General features: G+C 39.2%; 2 protein-coding genes across 4 annotated transcripts in view; one reads left to right on the top strand and one right to left on the bottom strand.

The window, feature by feature from the left end:
• Window positions 1-21,295, bottom strand: part of PHTF2 (putative homeodomain transcription factor 2) — a 91,627-nt gene extending 70,332 nt beyond the window's left edge. For all 3 annotated transcript variants that reach the window (XM_008149684.3, XM_054725979.1, XM_054725981.1), the window contains exons 1-2: window positions 21,125-21,295; window positions 430-509 (exon numbers count right to left, since the gene is read on the bottom strand). In XM_008149684.3, coding sequence (XP_008147906.2) covers window positions 430-474 — 45 coding nt within the window. In that variant the 5' untranslated portion in view covers window positions 475-509; window positions 21,125-21,295. The remainder of the gene's footprint in view (window positions 1-429; window positions 510-21,124) is intronic.
• Window positions 21,296-21,628: 333 nt separating this feature from the next.
• On the top strand, window positions 21,629-25,460 carry TMEM60 (transmembrane protein 60). The gene is made up of 2 exons (XM_008149696.3): window positions 21,629-21,849; window positions 24,779-25,460. The coding sequence occupies exon 2, from the start codon at window positions 24,829-24,831 to the stop codon at window positions 25,228-25,230; it is 402 nt and encodes a 133-aa protein (XP_008147918.1). The 5' UTR covers window positions 21,629-21,849; window positions 24,779-24,828; the 3' UTR covers window positions 25,231-25,460.
• Window positions 25,461-27,026: the final 1,566 nt, after the last annotated feature.

The raw sequence follows: 27,026 nt of genomic DNA on the forward strand, positions 1-27,026 counted from the left end.
TACAAAAGTTATAAAATTTTACAGTAGCTCTGCTAACCTAGCTTTCTTTTAAAAGAAATACAAGAAAAAGTTTAATGCTTTTATAAAGTTCTAATTATATTCATAATCCTGGACATTATAACAAAATAATTAATCTAGCTACTTTGAAATTGTGGATTAAAAATGGAGAAAAAATATTTTTAGGCATCATCCTTCTCATTTATTTAGAAGTAAAATTGGCACAGAAGTAAAATATTATTCCCCTTTCCATTCGAAAGGTCCTGAAATCTCTTTGTCATTATTTTAGGTAATATTTGACATATATCTATAGCTCTCTCGCGCTCTCTCTCTCTCTCTCTCTCTCTCTCTCACACACACACACACACACACTCAAAAGCATTTTTAAAATAAAAGCATTTAAAAGGTTAAAAGCTTTCATTACCAACTTACTTTTTTTTGATACCAGACTATAGCATCAGTGACTTTGGACGCCATTTATTCCACTGAAATCACACGTTCGTCATTTTAAGCTGTTCAAGAGAGAAAAACATACAAATGACTTTACTTCCACCTTCCAAAAGGAAACTGAGCAACATGCACATCTAGTACTCTGGTTACTTGTACAGCAAAGTGTGTATGACTACACTTATATTACACCCTTCCTCATTACTATTTTAGCAACAGGTTCTCTTAAGTAAACAAAATCAGTTGCCATAATAAAAGAAGGATCTTTCTATGTGATTATAACACTTGAATTTTCTTACAAAATAGTTAAATTGTGTTTTTTTAAAATCACTTTTTAAATAAATTTCAGAATTTACAAGGTTATACTGGAAATTTTTCATTTATAAATTCACATATGATAGGAATTCACTCAGTAACAGATGATTTTTGGTATAGCTTCTATCTAGGAACTAATGTAAATTACTGTTGCTAAAGGATGGCTTGATAAAGATATCAAAATTTATAATTATATTTAATTTTCCCTAATACCTAGTAATCATAAAATTGAACTAAAATAAACCTAACATTTATATTAAATACTAAGCCAGTATTAAATAGTGTTACATAGGAATAATTAATATGAAGGCCTTCCACGATATCACAGGTTACTAATATTTAGAAATTTACCACAGACCATTTCATAAGCATCTTTTTTTGTCTAAAACCATTTTCAGAGAAGAATTAATTCCTAGAGAGAATTAATTCCAGGCTGATTCCAGTAATACTCTTCTAGTTTTAAGACCAGGCTGGACAGAGGGCACCTCTGGTATGGTGATAAGAATAAGCCTAAAAGGTTCAAACACAGATACTTGCCCCTGAACTCATTACAAACCAGGATCATTCAAGGCCAACAAATCTCAAGGAAATCCTGAAGTAAAGCACCCAGCTGAGCTGATCCTAGCACATGCAGATCTGCAACTGGAGCCAGATGCTAGCACTACACAATTTGCCCAGTCAACAAAATACCAGAAGTTTATTTATCATTGCTAGGCGTACTAAACGATTCAGATGTAATAATTATTATCAGCAAGTTCAAATGTTCAGATGATCAACCTCTAAAATTTAAGGCAGAATTTACTTAATGCCTATATTTTTTTACAGTGCTATAGATCAGATTATTTTATTACCTTTCCTAAGATACTGATTCCATCCTTTTTAAAAAAATGTTTTTATTGATTTCAGAGAAAGGAGGAGGAAGAGATCTCATCCATTGGCTGCCTCCTGCACGTCCCCTACTGGGGATTAAGCCCGCAACCCAGGCATGTGCCCTGAGCTGGAATAGAACTGTCAATTCCTTCCTGGTGCATGCGATGACGCTCAGCAAACTGAGTCACACCAGCCGGACCTGATTCCATCTTTAATTGATCCAATTTAAGCAAACTATGCTTTGAAATTCCTGACAAATGCTCTGGCATTTGTTATAGAAGGAGCAGAGTCAAAAGACCTGGATTCAGATATTGTCTTCCTCTATCTAATATGTAATACTAGAGGCCTGGTGCACAAAATTTGTGCACTCGGGGGAAGGGTCCCTCAGCCTGACCTGCACCCTCTCACAGTCCGGGAGCCCTCAGGGGAGCAGGCCTAAGCCAGCAGTTGGACATCCCTAGCGCTGCCGCAGAGGGAGAGGTTCCCGCCACTGCCGCTGCGCTCACCAGCCGTGAGCCCAGCTTCTAGCTGAGCAGCGCTCCCCCCTTGGGAGTGCATTGACCACCCGGGGACAACTCCTGCATTGAGCGTCTGCTCCCTGGTGGTCAGTGTGCATCACTGCAACCAGTCATTCCATTGTTTGGTTGATTTGCATATTAGCCTTTTATTATATAGGATTGAAGGAGTCAATCTCTTGGAGGTCAGTTTCTTTCACTAGTACAGTAGGAATAATTGTACCTACCCATCCCTTGACAAGAAAAAAAATTCTGAGATGTTCTAAAAGAAACATAGCTGCAGAACTGCCAGGGTTGACCAGCAGCCCCTGAACAACAGATGAACAGATTACGCCAACACAGTTTCACTGTGCGGGAGAAAATAAGGGACAGTCTGGCCAAAGAAGCCAGGCCACCTCGATTGCCTGGCTCCTTAGTCTTTTATTGCAGTTTTTATCTTAGATACAATCAGTAGGGTGAGTAATCTTGGGAGGACACATGTTTACATTGTCCTCTAGGCAAGGGCATCCAGGGATTAAGCATAAGGATTTCAGCAAACACCCCAGGGTCTGCATATGCACAGACTTGTTTGGAAAGGACATGGAATAATTAGGGGCTCCGCCTTTGACACTCCCCTAAATCGGAATTCTAATAAATGGGGCAGGTGGCCTTCCACACACTTCCCTTTTATCAGAATGTCCTTACAAACTTTCCAACCAAGTCTCGTGTGCTCCCCAACACAGAACAATGAGAGAAAGTGACAGAAAAGTTAGCCTGTTAATAGCTGTGGACCAGCTCTACAAAAGACTGCTCACATTCCTGTTTATCTGTTGGGACTTAGGATTAATTTCCATGTGGCTATTTCCTCCCTTATTCAAAAGAGAGAAGAGCCAGGAGCCTCTGGCTTTTTGTTTACACACGAACTTTCCAATCTGCTGTTCACAGCTAATCCACAGGAGCAGACAGGACCCTTGCTTGCTGCAACTCTCCGAGAATTAGCCCCACTTCTTTCATCCTTTTTGTCTATAGCTAAATCCTTTCAAACAGCTTACATTTTTCTCCCCCCTACTTGATGCATAAAAACTCTTGCAAAGCTCCAGGATGTCAAACATAACTCCTACCTAGCCATTCTGATGGTGGTTTAGACTCCACGCCCAAACCGGTCTTCTTCCTTTTTTTGTGTGTGTGTGACCAATGGCCTAATAACACTTTCTTTTAAAAAGAATTTCAGTCATGAAAGTTAAAACTTTTTGTTTAACATCCTTATAGGGCTTTTGTGACTGATAAGATAACATACAATAAATGCCTACCACAGTCCAATACATAGAGTAGATTATAATTTTTATTATTACTAATGATTTCTTTTTAAAATTATGCAATCCAGGAACTGGCAAGTATTTATATTTCCTTTTTTAAACATGGCAAACAGTTTAGGGAAGGAATACATGCAATCATTTTTTGTTGACCTTTAAAATAAAAATAGCTACCTGATATCATAAAATCATAATGTCAATTCTCAACTACATACACATGGATAATTTAGATTTCAAAGGTCACCTCCACTGAAGTTTCTCAGTCAGGTATGGCTACTTCCATTTCTCTCACCAGGGCTTTTTGGGGAAGCTTTCTCTTACTGACTTTAATCTCCCATTCTGGTTTTTCTGTCCTGGAGGCTTTTGGGGGTGCTTCATTTAGCTTTAGCCATATTTCATCCTATAGGTTTTCTCCAATGCTTCGGTACAATATTACACCTCCATTACATAGGTGGGTGAAAGTAGGTTTACAGTTATTCGTATAGAAAATTCAAATTAATAAGCAATAATACAAGAATAAAGTCTGTATTTCGTGTACTCCCAATTGTAAACATACTTCTTCTCACCCCTGTCTTTGTTAAGACAATCATGTATGTTTTCCAAACTGGTTATAACTCTCCCTCTCTTACCACTCCTGGCCACCACGTCGCTAAAAGCAAACTATAAAAAAATGGTACAAAAAAAGTATGAGAATATCAACTTATCACTTTACTCCCGCTTTCACTTTACCCAATTTTTAGGATTATTCCAGATTACATACCAAAATAAAGATCCTCTTTCCTAATACCTCAGAAGTGTAAATAATATGCATCTCATATGCAAAATGTGAAAGGACACTTTATTAACATTTTATTAAATGTACAAAATATTTAATATATTCGGGGAATACTTAAATGGTCACATATAAATAGTAACTATTTTTTTAAAGCTTCAATGAAAGTGTGGAAAACGTTGCCTGCTTTGTTTAATAAATGACCTGAAAGATAATTTATATACTTTGGTTTACAGCAAGCTACACTTAGAATAATTTTTAAATATAATAGTACACTGGGTATATAAAATGTTCAAAATGTTTCAATTATGTTTATTTGGATTTATAAAAATAAAAATTCAGTCAATTTTGTTTTAAAAAAAGAAAAACACCTTTCTTTAGTAATGGTAAAGTTTGCTCTGCAAACTCATTTGATAATTTTTGCATTGTGTCAACAAGACTTTTGTGACACCAAGTGGCTCATACCTATTTTTAAAACAGGTTTTACAGCATACTGGGATAGATTTCCGAATCAGACAAAGTACACTCAAAGAATCACAAATTTCAATGAGTATAAAAAACAAAAAGTAATGAATAATTTTATGAATAAAGATTATTTCTAAAGCTTTTCCAATTTCTTTGATTCTGACAATCCAGGAATACCAGTTTATAGTCTCTATTATCTTAGTTCATGTTATAAAACTTTTAAAGATAAATTATGTCATTAAAGTTAATTTATAGAGAAAAAATAGCATAGAAAGTTTACAGAGTATCTTGATTAGAAAATTTTAATCTTCTTCAATCAACTAATCTGAGAGATGGATGGATATTAAGATATAAAAATAACCCAATTATAAAACCACAGAGTTAACTGCAGATATAACATTTCAATCTTACTACAGACAGTTACTCTAAGTTATTTCTATTATTTTGTGTGAAAGTGATTATGACTATTTGGGGTTTTTTTCTTTTATTTTATTAAATTTATCCAGGTGACATTGGTTAATAAAATTATATAGGTTTCAGGTGTATAATACATCATCTGTATATTGTATTGGGTGTTCACCACCCCAAGTCAAGTCTCCTTCCATCATCATTTATCCACTATACTCTCTTCTACCTCCCATACCTCCCTTTCCCTCTGATAATCACCATACTGTTGTCTATGTCTGAGTTTTCTGGTTTTTATTTTATTTTTTTTTGCTTAATCCCTTCACCTTTTCCACGCAACCCTGCAACCCCTCTCCCTCTGACAGCTGTCAATCTGTTCTCTACCTACGAGTCTGTTTCTATTTTGTTAGTTGATTTTGTTCATTGGATTCCACAAATGAGTCAAATAATATGGTACTTGTCTTTCTCTGACTGGCTTATTTCACTTAGAATAGTGCTCTCCAGATCCATCCATGCTATCACAAAGGCTAAGATTTCCTTAGTTTTTATGGCTGAGTAGTATCCCATTATGTAAATAAATGTATCACAACTTTTTATCCACTCATTTACTGATGAACACTTGGGCTGTTTCCAAATCTTGGCTAGGGTGCATACATTCTTTTGAATTACTGTTTTGGGTTTCTTAAGATATATTACCAGAAGTGGAATCACTGGGTCATAAGGCAGTCCCATTTTTAATTTTTTAAAATATATTTTATTGATTTTTTACAGAGAGGAAGGGAGAGGGAGAGTTAGAAACATCAATCAGCTGCCTCCTGCACACCCCCTACTGGGGATGTGCCCGCAACCAAGGTACATGCCCTTGACTGGAATCGAACCTGGGACCCTTGAGTCCGCAGGCCGACGCTCTATCGATTGAGCCAAACCGGTTAGGGCCATTTTTAATTTTTTGAGGTAACTCCACACTGCTTTCTACAGTGGCTGCACCAATCGGTATTCACACCAAAAGGGTATTCTAGGGTGCACTAGAATACCCTTTTCCCCCACATTCTTGTCAACACTTCTTGTTGATTTAAAGATGATGGCCATTCTGACAGGTGTGAGGTGATATCTCATTGTAGTTTTAATTTGCATTTCTCTGATGATTAGTGACGCTGAACATCTTTTCATATGCCTATTGGCCATCTGTATGTCCTCTTTGGAGAAGTGTCTATTCAGGTCCATTGCCCATTTTTAATTGGAGTGTTTGATTTTTGGTATTGAATTTTATAAATTCTTTATAAATTCTGGATATTAACCCCTTATCAGATGTATCACTGGCAAATGTTTTCCCATTCAGTGGGTTGTCTTTTTATTTTGTTGGTGGTTTCCTTTGCTGTTCAAAGCTTTTTAGTTTGATGTAGTCCCATTTATTTTTAATTTTGTTTCCCTTGTCTGAGGAGATATATCAGAAAGTATATTGTTACGAGAAATATCCTAGATTTTACTGCCTATGTTTTCTTCTAGGAAATCTATGGTTTTGAGTTTAACATTTAAGTCTTTAATCCATTTAGAGTTTATTCTTGTTTATGTATAAGGTGGTCTAGCTTCATTTTTTTGCACATATCTGTCGAATTTTCCCAACACCATTTACCCCATTGTATGTTTTTATCTCCTTGTTCAAATATTAATTGACCATAAAGGCATGGTTTATTTCTAGGCTCTCTATTTTGTTCCATTGATCTATATGTCTGTTTTTATTCCAGTACTATGCTGTTTTGATTACCATGGCCTTATAGTATAGTTTCATATCAGGCAGTGTGATTCCTCCAACTTTGTTTTTTCTCAATATTGCTGTGGCTATTCGGGCTGTTTTGTGGTTCATATAAATTTTTGGAATATTTGTTCTAGTTTTTTGAAATACACTATTGGTATCTTGATAGCAATTGCATTAATTTATAGATAGCTTTGGGTAGTATGGACATTTTAATTATGTTAATTCTTCCTATCTATGTACACAGTATATGCTTCCAGCTACTTGTATCTCCTTCAATATCTTTCTCAGTATTTTATAATTTTCTGTGTACAGATCTTTACATCTTTGGTTAAATTTATGCCTAGGTTTTGGGGTTGTTGTTTTTTTAAGCAATTGTCAATGGGATTGTTTCTTAGTTTTCCTTTCTGATAGTTCATTATTGATGTATAAAACTGCAACTGAATTCTGGATACTTAATTTATATCCTGCTACTTTAGTGAATTCATTTATCACTTCTAGTAGTTTTATGCTGGAATGTTTAGGGTTCTCTATATACAGTATCATGTCATCTGCAAATAATGACAATTCTACTTCTTCCTTTCCAATTTGGATGCCTTTTATTTCTTCTTCTTGGCTGACTGCTGTGACTAAAACTTCCAGTACTATGTTGAATAAGAGTGGTGAAAGTGATCTTGTTCCCGATCTAAGTGTAATGGGAACACAGAACAGGATGAGAAATCTTTAGAGGGTCTAAATACAAGTCTGAAGGGTAGAATATAAATATGATTCAAAGGCTAGTAGGGAGTGCTATAACGCTTTTAGTTTTTGCCCATCGAGTGTGACATTGGCAGTGGATTTGTCAGATGTGGCCTTTATTCATCCAGTATCTGATCACGTAATAAAAATATTTATTTATGAACACTTACTAATATTGTACTGTTCTAGGCACTGAAGATACAACAATGAACAAGAATCAAAGTCCCTGCCCTGATGAAACTTACATTGTAAGAGAGAATATAGAAAATGAATATCAAGTAAGATAATTTTCAATGCCATGAAGGAAATAAACAGAAAGATGTGATTGGGGTGGGGTAGGGACTTTTGGAAAGGATGGTCAAAAAAGTCCCTTATGAGCCATAGCAAACAATCTTATCATAAAGATAGGAACTCACTACAGAGATTCCAGTAAAGCAGTGATGATCTGATTTGCAAAAACCACTCTGAAAGCTGTGCAGAGAATAGACTGGACCAAAGAGTTCAAAGTGGAAGTGGTAAGGCTAGTTAAGAAAGTCTTATGCCCATTGAGCATACCTACTAAACATAAAAATAAAGAAGTCAAACAGTATTTAGATACATGAGTCTGAAGCTGAAAATAAAGATAAAGATGTTTACGCACGTATATGCATTTGTCACAACTGAATATTTATTTAAGATGTGTGACTTTCACAGATCATTTCAATAAAATCATGTGACTGACTCATATCACCTAAGAAGAGTATAATTAAAGAAAAAAGGGTCCAGTCCCAAGACTACTACTATTCAGAGGAAGTGGAGTAAGAAAGGCCAAGAACAGAAAATAAGTAGAAAGAATGGTGATGTAATGTCACAGAAACCAAGAGAGAAGAATCTTTCACAAAGGATTAAGTAAACTGCTAAGAGATTACCGGATTTAACAAAATAAAGGTTTAGAAATGACTCTGGCAGGAATAATTTCAATGGAGTAGAGAAGGAAGTCAGAGTGGAATGAGAAGAAGTGGCTGATAAAGAAGAAGACGTGTAAAAAAATTACCATAGATTGCTATTTGATTCCCCTTATTCTATGGTCCTCTTCCTTTTGCAAAAATTTCTGCCCAAAAGAAAGACTTTTCCCATCCTTTCTTGTATCTAAGAGTGGCTGTAACTATATTCTGGTCCAGACACAAACAAGCATTAGATGGAACTTCTAGTAAGGCCCTTTTAAGAAATCTGATTCAGTTAGAGAAATCCCTTTTGTTCTTCCCAACCTTCCCATTTTCTGCTCCCTGGAATGCTATTTTAATGGTTGAAGCTCAGGTAACTACCATGGACAGTGACACTGAGAACAGAAGCCAGGTGAATTCACCCTGCTAGTTCTGGTCTGCCTACCTCATTACTTCTCATATCAAAGTCTATAAATCTTTCTAGTTTTAGTCTTTGTTATTAACAGCCAAACCAAGTCTAACGGAGACTGCTGGGGTTTATGTAGGAGTTCAGAACCAGTGATCCCTCCAAAATGTGCCTCTATGGTATGCAGACTGTTTTTGAGCTAAAGGCAACCATGACCCTGTGGGCTCAAGAGAAACACCTTTGCCTCTTCTTAACTACCTAGAAGAATATGACCTATTTATATGGCAGTGCAAACTTTTCACTACTGAACAACTGTTCTTCTCACATTCCTGCAATGACCTTCCTCCCCTCTGAAGTCCCAAGGTGATCCTTAGCTCAGAATGTCATATATACCACATTTTTCCCTTTCTGTCTTTGAATCTCTCATGAATGTGGGGTCTCTTGACTCTTCTCATGTATTCCGGGTTCCCATACATATGCATATAATTAAATTTGGTCATATTCTCTTGTTGATCTGTCTCAGGTTTATTTATTAGCTCCTGAAAGAATCTTAAAGGTAGAGGAAAGTTTCTTCATCCCTGTGAAAAGAGCTATGTAGCAAATCTGACAAGTTCAGGGGCTACATGTCAGGCCTGACAAGCTCAGTAACCAAAAAGTAAACTTGGAGAATGATCTGATCATATATTCCTAACTGGGTAGGTCATGGTGGGCAGTCACGCACTAGGCCTATAATTTTCTTAGTGAAAAGCTCAATCTTTGCCTTACGCAAGTCCTGTCCATTGTTCTTATGAATCTTATATAACACACCTTTGAAATGTAAGAGTAAGTTCTTTTTCCTACCCCTTTAGAGGTGAGTCATAACCACTCTCATGGGAACGCATGATCTTGTTGCCTACTCACCATCCCTATTTACTGTAAATGTTAAATATCTTGTACCCACCAATGTAAAAGATGTATCTCTTCATTTTAGTTTTTATCCAGTCATAGAGACTTCCCTACTTTGCCTTCTCCTGCCTCTTTAATCTACCACCAAGGGATTTCATGTAACCTTCCTTAATCTCTCCTGATTCCAAATGCATAAAAAGAACTACAAAACTGCATTCTCTGGAGCATTTTTCAGTCCTTTGAGATCTTGCTTCCTGGCATGTCCTCAGTTTAGCTCAAATAAATTTTTTATAGGTATGGACATTCTTACATTGATATCCTCCACATGTAATACTTTTGGTTCATGCTTTTTTTCCATCAAAATTTTGTAAGCATTGTTCTACTGTCTTCTGGAATTGACCATAAGAAGTTTGCAGCTGGCTAGATTACCACCCCTCTTCACCCCGCCACTTCTATAGGTCACGTTCTCTTTTGGGCCAGGATTCCAAAATAATTCTCCCTTAGTTTTTAAATTAGTAACTACTAGAATATAGTCCATTTTAATCATTTCACAGTCTCCCTTCCCCCCCTGGTATTTAGTGCCTTTCAAACAGCAAGTGTACCTTTTTATTTCAGAAACTTATGTCTGTACTATATTTCTGAATACTATTTCTGTTATTTTGTTGGAGTCTCTATTCCAGGGGATAGTCTTTTCATGGTCACTTTGTCATTTTTTTCCCCTGTAGCATATTTGTAAAAGTTGCCATGCTTTTTTTTTTTTTTTTTAAGTCTTGATCATGTTTAACATGGGAAGTGCTGAACTGAGCTCCTACTTACTCTGATATCCAAATATTCTTCCTGACAACCTCAACACCCTTCTCACATTAGCTGGGGCCATTTTTATTTCTGTGCATACATGTGCACATGCACACACACACACACACACATACACACACATACACACACATACACACACACACACACACACACACACACACACACGCACGCATCTTTTTCTATAACCTGGAGATGCAGAATATGAGATAAGGGAGAGCTTATGTTTTGTAGGCCTAATCTTTCCTTAATCTGGCTTCTGAGATGTGGGGCTAGAATGACAAGCCTTGTCATGTACATCCTGTATCTACTCATTCTTTCCTTGGCCTCCACTTTTTGAAGTATTTGGCATACAGTTTGTACATGTCTCTTTTTTGTCCACTGCTATTCCATTTTTTGCTCTCTCTTCTGACACCTACTTTTCCTTCTTTCAGATGGTTTTAGTGAAGGAAAATTCTGTGATCCTACTTCATTTTCATTTATAAATCCCTACATTTATGTTTTTTACCATTTATTTTATAAGTAGCAAATGCATTCTTTTAAGTACCAAGAGTTGCACTTTTACTTCTGTTATTTCTAACAGATGGGAGACAACCAGTTTCAATTCTTTTCAAAAATTCAAGATACTAAACAGAATATATAGGGCCATAGATAAAGCTTTTCTGTGAAACTGTTATAACTATGTTCAAGGAAAAATAAAATTAGATTCATTTTCCCTCCTCAAAACTACTCTTTTACTAATTACTCAATTTGCTACTTAAGTTATGAATCCCAGAATCTATCTTATCTCTTTCCCTTTCCCGCCACCACCAATTCTATACCTGGCAAAGAGGAACCACTCAGCAAATAAAAGGAATAAATTAATATAGTCTATTTGTCATACTACCAAAAACAACTACCACAGATTTAGTACAAGACCATATCATCTATTACCAGGACTACCCTTAGTAGTCTCTAATCATTTCTTTACTTTCACCATTTTACCTTCCTAAAATACTGACTTCGTCATGTTTCTCTCCTCAAAAATCTCTTATTTCCCACTGCCTAAGAAAAGAGTTTAATCAGCACAGTATACAAAAAAACCTTCTTTTACAACCTGACCATAGATTTCTTTTACAATCAGTAGAGTCCATCATCTCTGCCTTCCACACATGACCTCATACCTACCCTCTCCAATCTGCCATTCATTTACATATCCAATAATCCTAAATATACCATATACTTTCATGCTTGCTCTCTAGTCCTGGTGATATTTCCTCTATTGAAAATAACTTTCTCCCTGTCCTAACCTATTTGACAAGTTACAGGAAATTAAATTGTGAGAACATCCAAGCAAGGGTGTTCAAATTATTTAATTACTTAAAGACTAATTTATAATTTAAATATTTCAAACTACCAGGAAAAAAAAGTTAGACTAAAACACAGGCATCTAACTTCACTCCCTTACAAAGTGCAATTGAAACTACAGGAAAGGCATACATAAAAACCCAAAAGGACAAGGTCTGGAGTTTCTGGGTTGGGGAATGATTCCAGGATAGCAGCATGGAAGCTTCACCCTTCCCACATACCTTGCCCTATGTATCTCTTCCCATCTGACTGTTCCTGAGTTGTATCCTTTTGTAATAAACTGGTAATCTACTAAGTACGTAAAATGTTTCTCTGAGTTCTGTGAGTTGCTCTAGATTTTAATGGAACCCAAGCAGGGAGTTGTGGGAACTTCTAATCGACAGAATTGGCATTTGAAGGGGGTAAGGGGCAATCTTGTGGGACTAAGCCCTGAACCTGTGTGATGTGATGTGTCAGAAGAGAGACACCCAGCTGGTGTTGGAGACTTGCTTGGTTTTGGTACCAATGGTTGGAATTGGTACCAGAATTGTACTCTTAAAACACGTATCTGTAGCCCTAGGTGGTTTGGCTCAGTGGATGGAGAATTGGCCTGGGGGCTGAAGGGTCCTGGGTTCGATTCCAGTCAAGGGCACATGCAGGGTTGCGAGCTTGATCCCCAGTGGGGTACATGAAGGAGGCAGCCAATCAATGATTCTCTCTCATCACTGATGTTTCTGTCTCTCCCTCTCCCTTCCTCTCTGAAATCAATAAAAACATATCTAAAACAAAAACATGTATCTGTAGAACTTTGTTAAAGATTACAATGTGAAACAAGTTTTAGTCTTCAATTTCCAAATAGTTATAGCTTCAGTAAAATGGAATCCTAATATTATAAATATGATTCAATTATGTGAATATATTCCAAAATATTCATTTAACATATTGGACCTCTTAACTAAAATAGTCCACTTTCATTATTTGCAGACTGTTATTTGTAAATCTGCTACTAGCAAAACTTTACTTGTAAGCTTGAAATAAATACAGTACTTTCCTGATTATTTGCAGACATGCACAGAGTATCAAAATGTGAGTTGCCTAATGTACATGTTTCCACTAAGGTCGAACAAGGTGATGCATTGTCTTTTTTAAACAATTCTCAAACTGTAAACAAGTGTTCTTTTTGTGGTCTGCTTAGTGATGCTTTTGTTTTTTGCTTATTTTCTGTTTAAAATACTGCCCAAGAATAGTGCTGAAGTGCTGTTTAGTGATCACAGCAGTATTTTTAGTCACTGTTGCAATATTTTCCCATGATGATAAAAAACGAATTACAACACTCTTAGAGAAATAAACACTTTTTATTAATTTCCCCAAGTAATAATCTAGTCATGTTTTTCAAACTCACTCTTTCCATTGTTGAAAAGTTCTATATAATAAAAGCATAATATGCAAATCGACCAAAGGGCGGAATGACCATTAGGCAAGGGGTGGGGCTGGCGAGCAGGTGGCACCAGGCCAGCCTAAGTGCATGCCAGAGGGCAGAGGGAGGGGATGGTGATGGGGAGGGGGTGGTGGTGACTAGTGGCGGGGCGATTCAGGCAGGGTTGGCCACTCGCAGTCCCCAGATCAGCCTGCCGGGGTCGCCTCCCGCAGAGGGAGGCTAGACTGCGGCTTAGGCCCACTCCCTGCAGGCCTAAGCCATCAGCTGGACACCCGCTGAGGGCTCCCGGACTGCAAGAAGGTGCAGGCTGGGCTGAGGGACCCCCCCACCCCTCGCAAGTACACGAATTTTTGTGTACCGGGCCTCTAGTTTGTTTTTAAAAGAAGAAAATGCGCCCTAGCCAGGTTGGCTCAATGGATAGAGCGTTGGCCTGTGGACTAAAGGATCCCAGGTTCGATTCCGGTCAAGAGCACATGCCTGGATTGCTGACTCGATCCCCAGTGGGGGGCATCCAGGAGGCAGCCAATCAATGATTCACTCTCATTACTGATGTTTCTCTCTCTCTCTCCCCCTCTCCCTTTCTCTCTGAAATAATAATAAAAAAAAAGCAAATGCAATTAGTTGCTTACCTTTTAACTCCTCATACATTCCTACATTTGTTTCAAGGGAAAGAGGAATGTCCAGGAAGACAAACAATCACATTCATCCAATCAAACTATATAGAATATTTTGGTTATGACTATGCAAAGGTATACATTCTTTTTAAAAATATATATTTTTATTGATTTCAGAGAGGTAGAGAGAGGGAGAGAGATAGAAACATCAATGAGAATCATTGATCAGCTCCCTCCTGCATTACCCCTACTGGGGATCAAGCCTGCAACCAGGGGATGTGCCTTTGACCGGAATCGAAACTGGGACCCTTTAGTTCACAGGCCGATGCTCTATCCACTGAGCCAAACCGGCTAGGGCCAAAGGTATACATTCTAAAAAGTTGGTATTTGCCCAGCTGGTGTGGCTCAGTGGTTGAATATCTACCTATGAACCAGGAGGTCACAGTTTGATTCCCAGTCAGGGCACATGCCCAATTGCAGGCTCAATCCCCAGGAGGCAGCCGATCAGTGATTCTCTCTCATCATTGATGATTCTCTCTCTCTCTCCTCTCCCTTCCTCTCTGAAATCAATAAAAATATTTTTTAAAGTTTTTTTTAAGCTTGGTATTTAAAAATACACTAAAAATACTACTTTGTGTGTTTTCTATTTAAATTATCATTTTAAAACTTAATATACAAGATCTTCCACTTCTAGCCATCATAAAGTATCAGGGACCCCTTTCATCCTCCCACCTTAAAAACTAAAATAATGGATAAAATCTGTGAAATGTTTTAAGACATCTGGCAACAGACAACGAAAAACAGTAATCTCTGAAAAGAGGAAACAAAAACAAGTGTGCCCTGTGACTTCCCAAGAGTACTGCATGTACAGTTTCCATGACACAATGCTAGGAGGGGAAAACCAGAGTCTGCTTGAGAAGCCCAAGTTGAGCAGACAAATTTGATTGTTTAGGGAAACTAAGGCAGCCAAAGTTCCTAGGGCAAAGTACCAGAGAACAGAAAGTAGCATAAAGAGAGTCTGGAACTCTGCAGAGGAACCCCTAAGTCTTCATCTGAGTATTGATCTGCATGTGTATGTAGGAAAACCCACTCAGCCAGGGATAGAACCACCCGAAAAAAGCAGGTAGGACAATTAACCCAAGTTCACAGAGAAATGGTAAGAGTTCACAGCCAGAGTAGAGAAATCCTATAATAATGGGCAGTAGCTAAAATATTCTGAGTGGTACTGCCCCAGTAGTAAAGCCAAATTAGTCTTGTATTGATTTGTTAGGTCTCACCTAACAAAACTTAAAAAGCAAACTGGGGAGGGTTAAATTGTTTCTAAGAAACTCAACTATGTCCCAGAACAAAGCTCAAACATTTAAAAGAATACAAAAAGCAGCTCCAAACAACAAAATTCACAATGTCTGGTATCCAAACAAAAATCAGTAGGCATGCAAAAAAAAAAAAAAACCAAAAAAAAACAACACAAACAAACAGGAAAATATGATTCATAAGGAGAAAAATCAGTTACTTGAAGTGAACTCAGAAATGACAAAGGTGTTAGGATTAGTAAGCAAGGACATAAAAACACCTGTTACATACAAAACATTGCTGAAAGAAATTAAGGAGACAAAATAAATGAAAAGAAAGCTTCTGTTCACAATTTTTATATTATATTATTACTACATTAATATTATTTAATGTCCATATACCTAAAGAGATTCAATGCAATCCCCATCAAAATTCCAATGGCTTTTTTTTTTCCTTTCCAGAAATAAAAAACCTATCCTAAAACTTATATGGAATCTCAAGGGACCCCAAATAGCCAAAATAATTTTGAAAAAGAACAAAGTTGGAGGACTCACATTTTCTGATTTCAAAACATATTATAAAGCTATAGTAATCACAATAGTGTAGTACTGGCATAAAGGCAAATACATTGATAAAATAAAATAGAGACCAGAAATAAACCTTACATCTATGGTCAAATGATCTTTGACAAGAATGCCAAAACCATTCAATTGGGAAAGGACAGTCTCATCAACTAGTGGTGCTGGGAAAACTGGATATCCACATGCAAAAGAATAAAGGTGCATCCTTTTCTTTTATACCTTATACAAATAACTCAAAATGGATTAAAGACCTGTCCAGCCAGTGTAGCTCAGTGGTTGAGCATTGGCCATGAACCAGGATCTTCAACATTTCTGTAGATATACTTTTATATATATAAATATATATGTGTGTGTGTATACACACATATATATATTTATTATTGATTTCAGAGAGGAAGGGAGAGAGAGATAGAAACATCAATGATGAGAGAGAATCATTGATCAGCTGCCTCCTGCATGCCCCCCACTGGGATCGAGCCGGTAACCCGGGCACGTGCCCTTGACCAGAATCAAACCCGGGACCCTTCAGCCCACAGGACAATGGTCTATCCACTGAGCCAAACCAGCTAGGGCTGTAAATATACTTTTAACGGCTCCTTTCCCCTACTGTTTCTGAAACTGGAAAGCTGCATATAGTGCACTTTTCCCTCTTTTACTTCCTCTCATTAAATGTCAAAATTAATCATGTTATGATTATTATCAGGTAGTGGTTCAGCCACAGCCATTTCCTGTCCCAGTTCCCGTTCACTATTCAAAATAAGGTCCAGTATATTTTCCTTCCTAGTGCTCTAAAACTACCTGTTCTAGGAAGCAGTTGGTTTTTCTTATCTGAAAACTCACCTACATATTTTGTGTCATTTTAGCAATTTGTATGAGACTAACAAGCTGGACTAAAAATGCAGCTTTCCTAAATGTTATTTAACATTTTCAACTTAAGTCATGATTCTGGTCATCAAGTGAATCACATTTATAAATTGAATGTATTTATGGTTCTGTGCTATCCTGAAGCATGGGACTTTTTCTTGCATTTTCAAGGACAGCCCCAATTTAAAACATTCTGTCCTACTGTCACATCTGAAGTTTGGATTTAGAAAAGACAGTCAACATATATGCAAAGGGTACTTTGCAACATTGATTCTATGTGGCTACAGCCCTAGGTAAAGGGGTTAAAGGAAGACAACAGTCATTTTAAGATTCTTCTTCTATTTAAAATAATCCCAAAATACATTCCACAAATTAAGTGAAATGCCTCCAGTAGTATTAGTCTTCTTTAACAGCTTAGAATGAAATATCACAATAAGATAATGAAATAGTTGCTTAGATGGACAGGTTTGAAAATGAAGTTTTCCTTGCCCGGATAGCTCAGCTGGTTAGAGCATCGTCCTGATACACCAAGGTTGTGGGTTTGATCCCGAGTTAGGGCACATACAAGAATCAACCAATGAATGCATAAATAAGTGGAACAGATTGATCTCCCTCTTTCTCTCAAATCAATAAATTAAGAAAAAAAGGAAATGGACGTTTTAATTGACACTGGGGAAAAGAAATATTATAGGTAAATCTTAAATAAAAATATAACACTGCACAATCTGTTGAGGTTTTCCTATAATTTTAGTATCTATATATGCGATTCCAATTAGCAAAATTGGGTAGTAATCACTTTTCCCAGCCACATTTATATACAATTACGATTTAAATTAGGCCTTCACAAATAGTTTTGTGGTTTTTTTAATTCCTCACCTGAAGATATGGTTTTATTGATTTAAGAAAGAGGGGAGAATGCCAAAATCACTCAATTGGAAAAGGACAGTCTCATCAACTAGTGGTGCTGGGAAAACTGAATATCCAACTGACCAGCTGGCTCAGTTGGTTGGAATGCACCAAAAGGTTGTGGGTTCAATTCCTGATCAGGGCACATACCTAGGTTATAGGTTTGATCTCCAGTCGGGGCATATATGGGAGGTAACTGATTGATGTTTCTCCCTCCCCCTCTATCTAAAGAAATTCAATGAAAAAGCATATCCTCGGGTGCAAATGAAAAAAATAAAAATTTGCCCTGGCCAGTGTGGCTTGGTTGGGTGATATCCATGCATGGAAAGATTGCTGGTTTGATTTTCAGTCAGGGCACATGCCCGGGTTTCAGATTGCATCCCTGGTAGGGGGTGTGCAGGAGGCAGCCAATGGATGTTTCGCTTTCATATTGATGTTTCTCTCTCCCTAAAAATCCATTTTAAAATATTAAAAAAATAAAAATTTGAGAGAAAAAACAATGGACATGAGAAACATCTATTGGTTGCCTCCGAAACATGCCCCGACCCCGAGGATCAAACCCACAACTTTTTGGTGCACTGGACCAACTGAGCCACCCAGCCAGGGCCACAAATAGTTTTCATACAAAGCCACAATTGCTTGCCATTCCTTCAACTATCCATATTCCTGTTCAGTTCCGTGTAAAATGCCCTCCTTTTCTACCAGTGGAAACTACCACGCACCCTTTAAGGCTCCAGTGATAGCTCCCTGCTAAACCCCAACACCTCCTCTTCTACTCTGTCTCTTAAAATTATTGGTTCATTCTTCTTTATTCAGGGCTTACTAATGTGCCAGTACTTTACATATTTTGTTTAATGCTCAATACTCCCCTTTGAAGTATTATCATCTCCACTTAACAGATAAGGAAACTGAAGGTAAAAAAGGTTTGGTATCATGTTTAGGGTCACAAAGCCAAATAGGAATTCAAATGCTGATCTGCCTCAACTTTAACTGCATTCTCTTTCCACGAAACCAGGCTTTACAGCACTTTCTTACAGTATATATCATCACCATTTGTTCAAATATCTATCTCTCCCACTAAACAAAATTCCTCAAAGACAGGGAAGGTGACTCTATCCTTATATCCCCAGCAACACTCAACAGTGCCTATTATACAATGATCTTAAAGTATTAATGGATATCTACAATACCCTTATTCAGTTTATGGTGTGTAGCATTATTTGCCACTAGTCTCCTTCTACTGAGTCTCTGAGAAGCCACGTTTACTGTGGCGGTAAAACATCACCACCACGTAGGCTTGGTAAGCAGATTGCTTGGATGTGACTCACACCTCCACCAACTTATTAGCTGAGAAATCTTGAACAAGTAAGTTAATCTAAGTTTTGGTCAATTCATTTATAAAAAGGCAGTAATGCAGAACTTACAACATAGGATTATAGGATTAAGTGAGATAATATATAAGCAATCCAACTACTTTTTGATCCCCATTTTTTTGGCATGCCACCCTGAATTTTATTAGCCTCAGTCTAGTAAAGTTTTTTTATCACAACTTCTTTGCAATTTTGCATGAAATGGATTAGCCAAAAAGGTTCATGGTTTTAAAATTGCTTAGGCCCGTGGTCGGCAAACTGCGGCTCGCGAGCCACATGCGGCTCTTTGGCCCCCTTGAGTGTGACTCTTCCACAAAATACCACGGCCTGGGCGAGTCTATTTTGAAGAAGTGGTGTTAGAAGAAGTTTAAGTTTAAAAAATTTGGCTCTCAAAAGAAATTTCAATCGTTGTACTGTTGATATTTGGCTCTGTTGACTAATGAGTTTGCCGACCACTGGCTTAGGCCATCTACTTGATTTTAGGACTCTGTCCAGCGTCAGTTTGGACTAAGGTTTGCTCTTGGAGGCTTGGCTATGCAGGAGTGCTGCCATTGTACACTAGAGTTAATTTGCTTACCACATTTTTATGCCCTAGCAGAAAGTGGTGAAAATGAGAACACGGAGACTCCCACCTTACTAACACCTATCTATACTATCTGATGCATGCTGACAGCTAACCTGTTTGGGAGGCAGGCTATTTCCCCAGCAAGAAATTTTCCTGTAACCAGCTCGTGTCTGGTCTCAGGCATGGCTCACTCTCCCCAAAACTCACATTCCTTCAGAATAGAGACACTGAGCCACTACAACTAACAGTGGATACCCATTTCCTTCTCTTAGCAACCCTTACTCCAAAAAGTTATTGTTTCAAATGGTTATGCTATTTTAAGGCTCCCTAGGCTAAAGTACATAGTTTCCAAATTCTCAGAATTCCCCCTTCCAACTTAAAAAAATGTTATGAGCAAGTCCAGTTTGGGAGAAAACAAATTTAAAAAAAATACATAATCCCTAAAAGCAAGAGCAAATACTAAGGCTATAGTTAAAGTATCAGAGGGGAGGGGGCGGGGGGGGGAAGAAAAATCTCAAGACATCTAGTGGGCTAAAGCTAAGCAAAAACTATAAAATCAAAGTATCACAAGTAACCCCCCCCCAAAAAAATTTTTTTCAAAGTAAGCATGATATACCATTAACAAAAGGATCAAGTGTAAATTACAAAATATTTAATACATTCACAATGAATTTAAAAACTACTACTTGCTACGCAGACACTTAATAAATTGTTCCACATTCTGTACTTCCCTACTCAGTATACGTTGATATCAAGCAGTTCCTTTTTTTTTTTTTTCTTGCCAGGCTAAAAATAAAATGGGTGATAGGTCAGTGGCAGAATGAACCCCGAAATGATACAGGAGGTTCTGAGTTGGAAAAGCCACGACCTGGCCGGACAATAGCAGAACACTGACTGTCAGCAGCAGGCAGAGAAGAAGAAGAAAAGGTGAAGGCGCGGATGGACCGCCGAACCGTTCCCCGGCAGGAAACATCCCCGAAGGCCGGTGCGAAGCACTCCAGCACCCTCAGTAGTGAGTGCCGGCATCAGAAAACCAAACTGTTGCCTGCTCAGTGGGCGCCGGGCAGCGAGCCTCCCTCCCGCCCGCTCCCAGCGCGCGCCGAGTCGCCCCCGCCTCCTCCCAAGCCCGCTCTCCGGCCGCTAGCTGGCCCCTGCCGGCCCGCCCGGGCTCCGCCGCCCGGCGCCCCTGCACGCCCTCCAGGACCCGACGCAGCCCCAGCACCGCGCAAGGGGAAGGACTCGAAGGAGACAGGCCGCGGGAGGGAGGGAAGGCGGCGCTGGGCTTCGGCCCCCTCAAGGATCAAAGACGGCGATGGCTCGGGAGGCGGGCGGCTGAGCCTCTACCGCTCGCCCAAAGATGGCACGAGACCGCGGCTGGCCCCGGCGCGCAGGTGCCGGCGGCCGCTGGGGAAGTCACCGGAGGTAGAGGGCGACGCGTTGGCCCGGGAGCCCCCACCTCCATCCCGCCCGCTGCTCGCCTCGCCGGTTCTGCTCCATCCTCGGGATTCGGTCGGAACCCAACGACCTACACACGGTGCCTGCCCAAACGCGAAGGTGATGCCCGATCTCACCTTAGGAGCGGGCGCCACGCCGCTAGGAGGCAGCTGGGGTGCTGGGAGACACCGAGGGGAGCACCGCCGCCACCGCGAGAGACCGAGGGCTCACAAGGAGGCTGCCGGCGGGCGCGCTGCCTCCACAGCCTTCGCCCCACCCCCTTTCCCCGCAGGATTGTGCGCCGGAGCTTGCAGTCTCCGCGCGCTGGCGGGGAGGGCGACGGGAGGGGCGGAGCGCCCCCGCGGGGGCGTATCCGAGCGCTGGTTAGTTTGATTGGCATCTACCTGTCCAATGGGACTACGAACACTCCAAGCTGCACTTTGACTGACTTTTCTTCTATCCAGTAGTAATGGAGAGGCGGGGCAAGTGGGTGTGTTTCTTAATTGCCGCCCTTCTGGCAAACCGGAACAGAAGGAAAGATCGGTTGGTTTGCACTGGCGGCCAAACGGTCCAATTACCGCAGGCAAAGGGGCCGCTGAACGCAGATTGGCGTCCTCTCTACCTATAGGGAGCCCCAGGGGCGGTGAGAGCCGGCCCCGGATGTGGGCGCGGCCCCGCGCTAGAAGTGAGAAATCCTCTACCGCGGTCGTTTGGAGAGCGGAACTGGGATCTTTTTCTTGATTATCATGTGACGGGTTCTGGATTTAATGGGGGGAAAAGTGTGGAATAGGCCAAGGATCCAAACTGGCGAATTCCCTGATCTTCCCGTCCCTCTTCGGTCTCCGGCTAGCGGCGCAGCCAGGTGAGTCTGGGGCTCCGACGCGCTGACGTCCTGCACGGGCCTCCAGATGCCTGCGTGGGCTGTGCCTCCGTCCCATACCCCCACCGTCTCCCCTTCACACTCCCAACCCCAAACACATATAAATCTGCTTGGCACCAGGCTTCTGTGTGCATTGTGGATCCTGTCTTGCAAGAACCGCGTTCAACTCCATAATGTACTTGGGCCACAGCAAAATGGGGGGTGGGTGAGGGGAGAGTCTGGATGGGGCCCCACGGGCTGTGACCCCCCCGCCCTTGGAAGACGGAGGACAGGGGTAATTTAGGAACGTCCTGCAGTTTTAGGGACAAGGGGGCGCGAAAAGCAGATAAGTTGGTAAGCAGACCGCTGTTCCTTTGAAGGATGGTTAAGTTGGCCAAGGCTGTAAGCAGCAAGGCCTTTCGAAAGCGACTCATTATTTAGAAGAGTTCTGTGTTGTGGGCTCATTAGGCAAAACTGCCTTTGGCATAAGGCCAATCCACTTGGAAGAGTGATGGCAGTAGCGAGAGAAGGAAAATGGGGGTGGTGTGGGGAGCACCATGGACAACAAATGAGACCACACACAACTGACACCGAGACACGAGCCGAGGGCAGGGCTCTTTATTTTTCCATTGGGGAGCAACACAAAGTTTTAATAGATAAGGAAGCATATGAACTAGTAATACTTAACTCTCTTCAAGGTACCAGAAATACCTACCTCAAATGGTAAATATTTAAGTTGAGCAAATTTTTGTTTTGGAATATGCAGACCCCTCCCTTTGAGGAGAAAGAAGAGGAATAGGATACAAATACGACTGCCTAAATTAATGATGAATAAATTAATAAAATTGGGGTCGTATTAATCATTGTAGCTCAGCAAACAATCCTTCAAGCGTCATTTAAATATCAGCAGAGTGCTTCCCGGTTGAGGGCATTTTAGTCCAAGTACATACAGAACTTTGTTGCCTCCCACATTATAAAACTTGCAGCCACAAGACTTTGCATCCTTTCCACCTTCCGTCTTAAAGTACCTGTATTGAGTGCAGGTTCCCTTCTTATGACTAGTTGCTACTCAGTCCTATATGAAAAAAAAAAAAAATGAAGCTTGACTCATCTGATGGAAAAGTTACATATAACAGGGACTTTTGAAAGGTTCACAAAATGGCCAGATAGATTAGAGATCGGGATTGAGCAAACTTAATAGACTCCATCCATAGTTATCAATCAATACATAGCCCTCCACCTTTTCATCCAAGTTCAGTCCCACATCCCACTGTGACATCCTTTGGCCAGGAAAGGAGACCAGCACAGAAGAGAAAAAGCATCTGCTTTTCATACTGCAGTATGAAGCACCTGCCAGCTAAACAAACAAGTTGAGTGCAAGCAGATGGGTATAGGGAGGGCAAGGGCAATTAGGTGACTCATAAGTACTACTGAGATAAACCCCACTGTTTAAAGTAGTAGAGATACAGCAGAAAACATCAAAGTTCTAAAATACAATTTACTAAACACACTAGTCTAGGGCATTTGATTCATCTAGCCAGTTTCTTCACCTTTTCCTTGTTTGTTTTTCTGCATTTTTACTCTTACCACCCATGCTATTGTTACCATCACAACCACCATCTGATCTTTTCCTCTTTCCATCAGGTATCTATCCTCTCTCATCTTCAATCTATCACTCCCCAGTGGGTTATATCCCTGAGTTCATACTCATACTTAGATTTCTCCTTTACTGAGAATTTCTTCTTGAATCTCAGTTTCATATGTCTTACCTTTCATCTTCTCCAAATGTTTCAAGGGGAAGTAAAATGTTGTCAGCTAGTATTATCTTCTGTTGACTCTTCATCCACTGTATGTAGTCTGTCTTCTGACTTCCCATTCTACTTACCTTTTTTCCAAATGGTCACAAGACTGATATAAAAAACTCAAATATGTATAGAGCATACTGTAAACCTATGTGAAGATTAAATAAATACTTAGATCTAAGTATTATAGATTAATGGCCTCCCAATCAAAATTCTAAGCTTTTAAGAATTAGTGAAAAAATGAAAGGACTAAAAATAGTAGTAAGTACTCTGGAAAAGAAAACAGTGAGTAGGTACTAGGCCTTCCAGATATTAGAATGTATCCTAGAACATATCCACTAACAGTCATAGTACTAGTGCAAAACAAATATAGACCAGTAAGACAGAATAGGGATGTAAGAAACAGCCCCAATTGTTGAATAATTTAGCATCTAATAATTACAAAATGTCAAATTTTAAGTGATTGTTATTGAAAAGTAGTGAAAAAGTATCTATATCCCAAAGCAAAAAAAAAATTAGACTAAAATAGGTATTTATAAGGATTTAAATGAGAACGTTTAACTTAAAAATATAAGACCTATAGATTAAACTGTGTAAAAATAGTTTTATCTATGTGTTCTATATTATTTAGCCCAATGATGTATTTATAATCTTAATTATACTTAATGTCTTAATTTGTATTAACCATTCCCTCCTTACTCTTAGCTTGATATCATCTTTTTTTTTCACTGCTTTCATTTTGGATGATTTTTCTTAGTACTCCTTGAAATTGAATGAAAATTTGTAGGTGTGCAAATGTTAAGAACAAGTTAAGAACATCCCTAAGGTATAGGAATCATGTCATGAGTGATAGCAATGAAAAGCAACAGACTGTTCTTGAGACATATTGAATAGCTTATATCCAGGGGGTATACTAAATATTTTATTGTATTTTCTCATGGGCTAAAAGGAATATATAATGCTGTCAAAGATAGCTACAAATTTTATAGGTTTTGAAAGGAAAAATGATAGAATGTTTTCAAAATTAGGAAATCTGTGAGTGGGAAAGATCCAGCTTTGTTCACCAGAATTGGAAGTGATTTTTTTTTTTCTGGTATCAAAACCATCTTGACTTTCTTTCCTTCTCTTAGGGTGTATTTCCCATTTTTCGACGCTGCAACAGCCTCTTTAAAGTGTTTAAATGAGAATGTCCTTGGCTCAGAGAGTACTGCTCACCTGGCTTTTCACATTACTCTTCTTGATCATGTTGGTGTTGAAACTGGATGAGAAGGCACCTTGGAACTGGTTCCTTATATTTATTCCAGTCTGGATATTTGATACTATTCTTCTGGTTATGCTGATTGTGAAAATGGCTGGGCGATGTAAGTCGGGCTTTGACCCTCGACATGGATCACACAATATTAAAAAAAAAACCTGGTACCTCATTGCAATGTTACTTAAATTAGCCTTCTGCCTTGCACTCTGTGCTAAACTGGAACAGTTTACTACCATGAATCTGTCCTATGTCTTCATTCCTTTGTGGACCTTACTGGCTGGGGCTTTAATAGAGCTTGGCTATAACGTCTTTTTTGTGAGAGACTGACTTCTAAGGACATCGTCTTATTGCTGTTCAACAAGCTGTCATTAAAGCGTTCTGAATCTTTGCAAGCTTGAAGAATACCGAGGAAAATACCAAATGTAGTTTTATACTGCTTCCATAAAATAGTCTTGGTGAATCATGGACTTCCAGTCAATCCAAAGCTTAATTATTCAGTATTTGAGTTATTAATATCTTTATTATCCCTATTTAAATAAAGTTTGTTTTGGACCTTATATTTCTACTTGACTTTTAAATCTGTTGTAGGGATGGATCAATATTCAAACTAAGTAAATACAAGCCTTCTAACCTATATATTTGGGGAGAAGTTTAATATATCATGGCCCCATTACAACCAATGTAATGGTCATTTGTGCCTCTAAAAAATAATGAAGGGAAAAAAATTAGTTACTGAAATAATTAGAGGGTGTTACTTCATGTTTCCATTAGAAAGAATCTGAGAGTTTGACAGATTTTTGTCTAGGCAAAGTACTTTGTTACCTCTACCTTCTGTTTAGGACTGAAGCAGAAACTTGCCAGACAGGAGGATTTTGTAGTTCAGTAAAAACTATACATGCATGTGTTATCTAAATGTAATCTCTCACTGGGAAAAGGAGAAGAAGGGATAGCCTACATGCAAACAGTCAGTTGGTCCAGGGTCAGCACAATTTTTCTGTAAAGGGTTATATATTAAATACTTGAAGCTTTCCGTTGCAACTACTCAACTAAGGTTTTATGCCGAGAAAGCAGCCACAGACCATGGCTACAAATTTCATATAATTTCCACATTTGACAAAATATTCTTTTTTGTTTCAACCATTTAAAACTCACAGTCCATACCAAAAAAAAAAAAAAAAAAAAGATGGGCATTATTTGCTGACCTCTGAACTAGGTCATAAAACAAAAGTAGAAGATCTATATAAGATAGCTGAAAGGAAAGGTAGAAGAGATCTCTGAGGAAATTGGGTAAGAATTGTATGTAAAAGCAACATCGTAAGTGTTTTCTTATTTAATTTGGTATACTGCCACACTAAACAACTTAAAGCAGCATAATAAGTTATCAATGAGTGCCTCTCCAGTTCTGACACCAATTCAGGAATGTGTTTTCCCCCCCACCACCAAGGAACTAATTCTGACACTACCTGGAGATGGCATCACATTTACAGATTAAGGGTTCAGTCCCAGAAGACTAATCCTCAAACTTCAGAGGCCAGCCCTGGCCCATGTGGCTCAGTTGGGTTGGAGCATTCTGTCATACACCAAAAGTTTGGATTCCCAGTCAGCACACATACCCAGGTTGTGGGTTCAATCCCCAGTCAGGATGCATGCAGGAGGCAATGTTTCTATCTCATTGATGTTTCTCTCCCTCTCCCCTCCTCTCTAGAATCAATAAAACAAAACCAAAAATAACCAGAAGCCAATCCAGCATCCAGGTTGTGCTTCTGACAGGCTATACTAGTAATTGGAGGTGCCCATGACCCCTTCCTAAAGTTAAATTAATTTGCTTATGCAGTTCACAGAACTAAGAGAAACATTTGACTAACTAGATTACCAGTTTATTATAAAAGGTTATAGCTCAGGAACAGCCACATGGGAGAGATGCATGGGGCAAGGTATAGGGAAGGGGCACAGCTTGCCTGCTCTCTAGGTGATCACTCTTCCTCCATCTGTTCACCAACTTGGAAGTTCTCTAAATCTGGTCCTTTTGGGATTTTATGAAGGCTTGATAACAGTCATTAGTTACATCATTGGCCATTGGTTACTGAACCCAATCTCCAAACCCTCTACCCTGGGGAGGTGAA

This window comes from Eptesicus fuscus, chromosome 14, assembly GCF_027574615.1.
Source record: "Eptesicus fuscus isolate TK198812 chromosome 14, DD_ASM_mEF_20220401, whole genome shotgun sequence".
NCBI lineage: Eukaryota > Metazoa > Chordata > Mammalia > Chiroptera > Vespertilionidae > Eptesicus > Eptesicus fuscus.

Excerpts from the sequence above, each read along its gene's own strand:
- TMEM60 (XM_008149696.3), top strand. The coding sequence starts at position 24,829 with ATGAGAATGTCCTTGGCTCAGAGAGTACTGCTCACCTGGCTTTTCACA.